Source organism: Dictyostelium discoideum (assembly GCF_000004695.1).
Source record: "Dictyostelium discoideum AX4 chromosome 2 chromosome, whole genome shotgun sequence".
NCBI lineage: Eukaryota > Evosea > Eumycetozoa > Dictyosteliales > Dictyosteliaceae > Dictyostelium > Dictyostelium discoideum.
Window position 1 is genome coordinate 611,170 of NC_007088.5, and position 2,500 is coordinate 613,669.

Consider the following 2,500-nt stretch of genomic DNA (forward strand, 5'->3'; position numbering starts at 1 on the left):
GATGAATTCTTGGTGAGAATTGGCCACTACCATTTTGAGGGGGTAGTGCACTTCTTGGTGATAATTGTGAAGATAATAAATATGGTGATGGTGCAGGTGACCCGATGGGGGAAGGAGATGTATGATGAAGAAGTGGTGATTGATGTACGGTACCACCTGCATTTCCCCTTGGTGATGATGGATTATTGTTATTATTAATATTGCCCAAATTCAAATTACTTAAATTTGTAATACCATTCAAGCTATTTAATAGTGGTGGGGGAGGTTTCATTCCATTCATATTTGGACTTCCTATTGGCGCTGTATTACCACCACTACTACCATTACCATTACCATTACCATTACCATTACCACTACCATTACCATTAATAATACCATTATTATTGTTATTTATATTATTATTTATACCGCCATTGTTATTTTTATTAATATTGATATTATTATTGTTATTATTATTATTATTATTATAATGACCATTTCCATTTACATTTACAACGATACCGCCAATACTACCATTTAATTGATAATTTTTAAATTCGTTTGCATATCTTGTAAGTTGCTCATTATTCCATGCTTCATGAGAACTAGTTTTATCACCACATATTCTGCAATGGTAAAGCATTTGTTTTGATCTTGAAAAACTGTTGAGTTCTAGGCAATCACTACAAAAACTGTGATTACATCTCAAAGTTTTTGGATGAGTAAATAATTTTTTACAAATAAAGCATTGTGGGTAAAATTGATATCCATTGCTATCAACAAACATTTTAAACTTCTATTTTTTTTTTTTTTTTTTTGGTTTTGGTTTTTTTTTTTTTTTTTTTTATGGATTTTTTATATGATTTTTATTATTATTATTTTTTACAATTTTAAAAGAGTTATGATTATAAACTTTTGAAAAAAAAAAAAAAAAAAATATAACAAATAAATAAAAAAAAAAAGACAGGTGTGGGGAGTTTTAAAATAAAAAAAAAATAAAAAAAATAAAAAAATAAAAAAAAAAAAAATAGAAAAGAGGTTCTCTTTTTTTATGATTATTTTTTTTTTTTTTATACACTACTTTTTTTTTTTTTTTTTTTTTTTTGTTTTATTTTTTTGGAATAATAACTTTTTGTGGTATTTAATTATTATGTTAATTTATTATTGCTATTACTATTTTTATATTTTTTTTAACTGACTAATATTTTTATTTTATTGAGAATATATATAAATTATTTTTTAATATAATTTTATAAATATGTATATATAAATTTTTTTTTTTTTTTTTTTTTTTTTTTTTTTATATTATTATTTTTTTTTATTTTTACAACAAATATAATATTAATATAGTATATACTATTAATGTTCAAGTTAATGTTTTTTGTTTATTATTTTTTTTTTATTTTTTTATTTTTTTATTTATTTATTTATTTATTTATTTATTTATTTATTTATTTATTTATTTGTTTTTATTTTTTTAAAAGTCACAAGAGAAAAGAAAAAAAAAAAAAAAAAAAAAAAAATAAAAAAAGGAAAAAAAAAAAAAAAAAAAAAAAAAATGAAAAAGATTTTTAATAATCCAAAAATTTTAATTGAAATTACCAACTGAAAGTTATATTAAAAAAAAAAAAAAAAAAAAAATTAAAAAAATAATTTTTTAATAAAATGAAAAAATCATAAAAAAAAAAAATTGAACAAGGTGACCTGATTTGGGATGATGGAAAAAAAATCAAAATTGAACCAATTTGAAAAAAAAATTAAAAAAAAAAAATAAAAAAAAAGAAATCTTAACACAAAAAGAGAGACAATTTTGAAATAAATAAATAAATGATGGTAATGATAAAGTGAATATTTGATTGGTAAAAATGTATGAAATAAAACGATTGATATTGTGTACTGTTTGATTTGATTTTTTAAAAGAATGAAAAATAAAAAAAAATTAAAAATAAAAAAAAAATTAAAAATAAAAAAAAAAATAAAATTAAAAAAAAAGAAAATTTAAATGAAAATTAGAAAAAAGGTTATTAATAAAATTTTATTTTTATATTAAATAATCAAAAAAAAAAGAGGTTTTTTATTTTTTTAGTTTATTTTAAGTTTTATTATTTATATTTTAAAAATAATTTGATATTTACTCTATAAGTTATTAGTTATAATTTTTTTTATTTTTTTTATTTTTTTTTTAATATATATATTTTTAAAGGAATTAATTTAATAAAATCATAAGAAAAACAAATTAAAAAAAAAAAAAATTTTTATAACCAAAAAAATAAAAAAAAAAAAAAAATAAAAAATAATTGAATTTAATTATTAAAAAATATCTTTTTTTTTTTTTGATGCCCAAAGACAATTTTTTAAAAATATCTTACTTTTTTTATTTTTTTCTTTTTTTGATCATTTTTTTTATTTTAATTTATTTTAATTTTTTTAATTTTTTTTATTTTTTCCCCACCCCAGCCTACTATGGTAACTAAGTAGTTATAGTATTTTTATATCATTTTTAATTTTTTTATTTATTAAT

At 17.3% G+C, this 2,500-nt stretch overlaps 1 protein-coding gene across 1 annotated transcript in view; it reads right to left on the reverse strand.

Moving 5' to 3' along the window:
• DG1106 (RING zinc finger-containing protein) overlaps nt 1-766 on the reverse strand; it is a gene marked incomplete at both ends in the record, with an annotated part of 3,624 nt that extends 2,858 nt beyond the window's left edge. Inside the window, one exon of the mRNA XM_640496.1 lies at nt 1-766. This exon is cut by the window's left edge and continues 2,858 nt beyond it. Coding sequence (XP_645588.1) covers nt 1-766 — 766 coding nt within the window.
• Between the last annotated feature and the right edge of the window lie 1,734 nt (nt 767-2,500).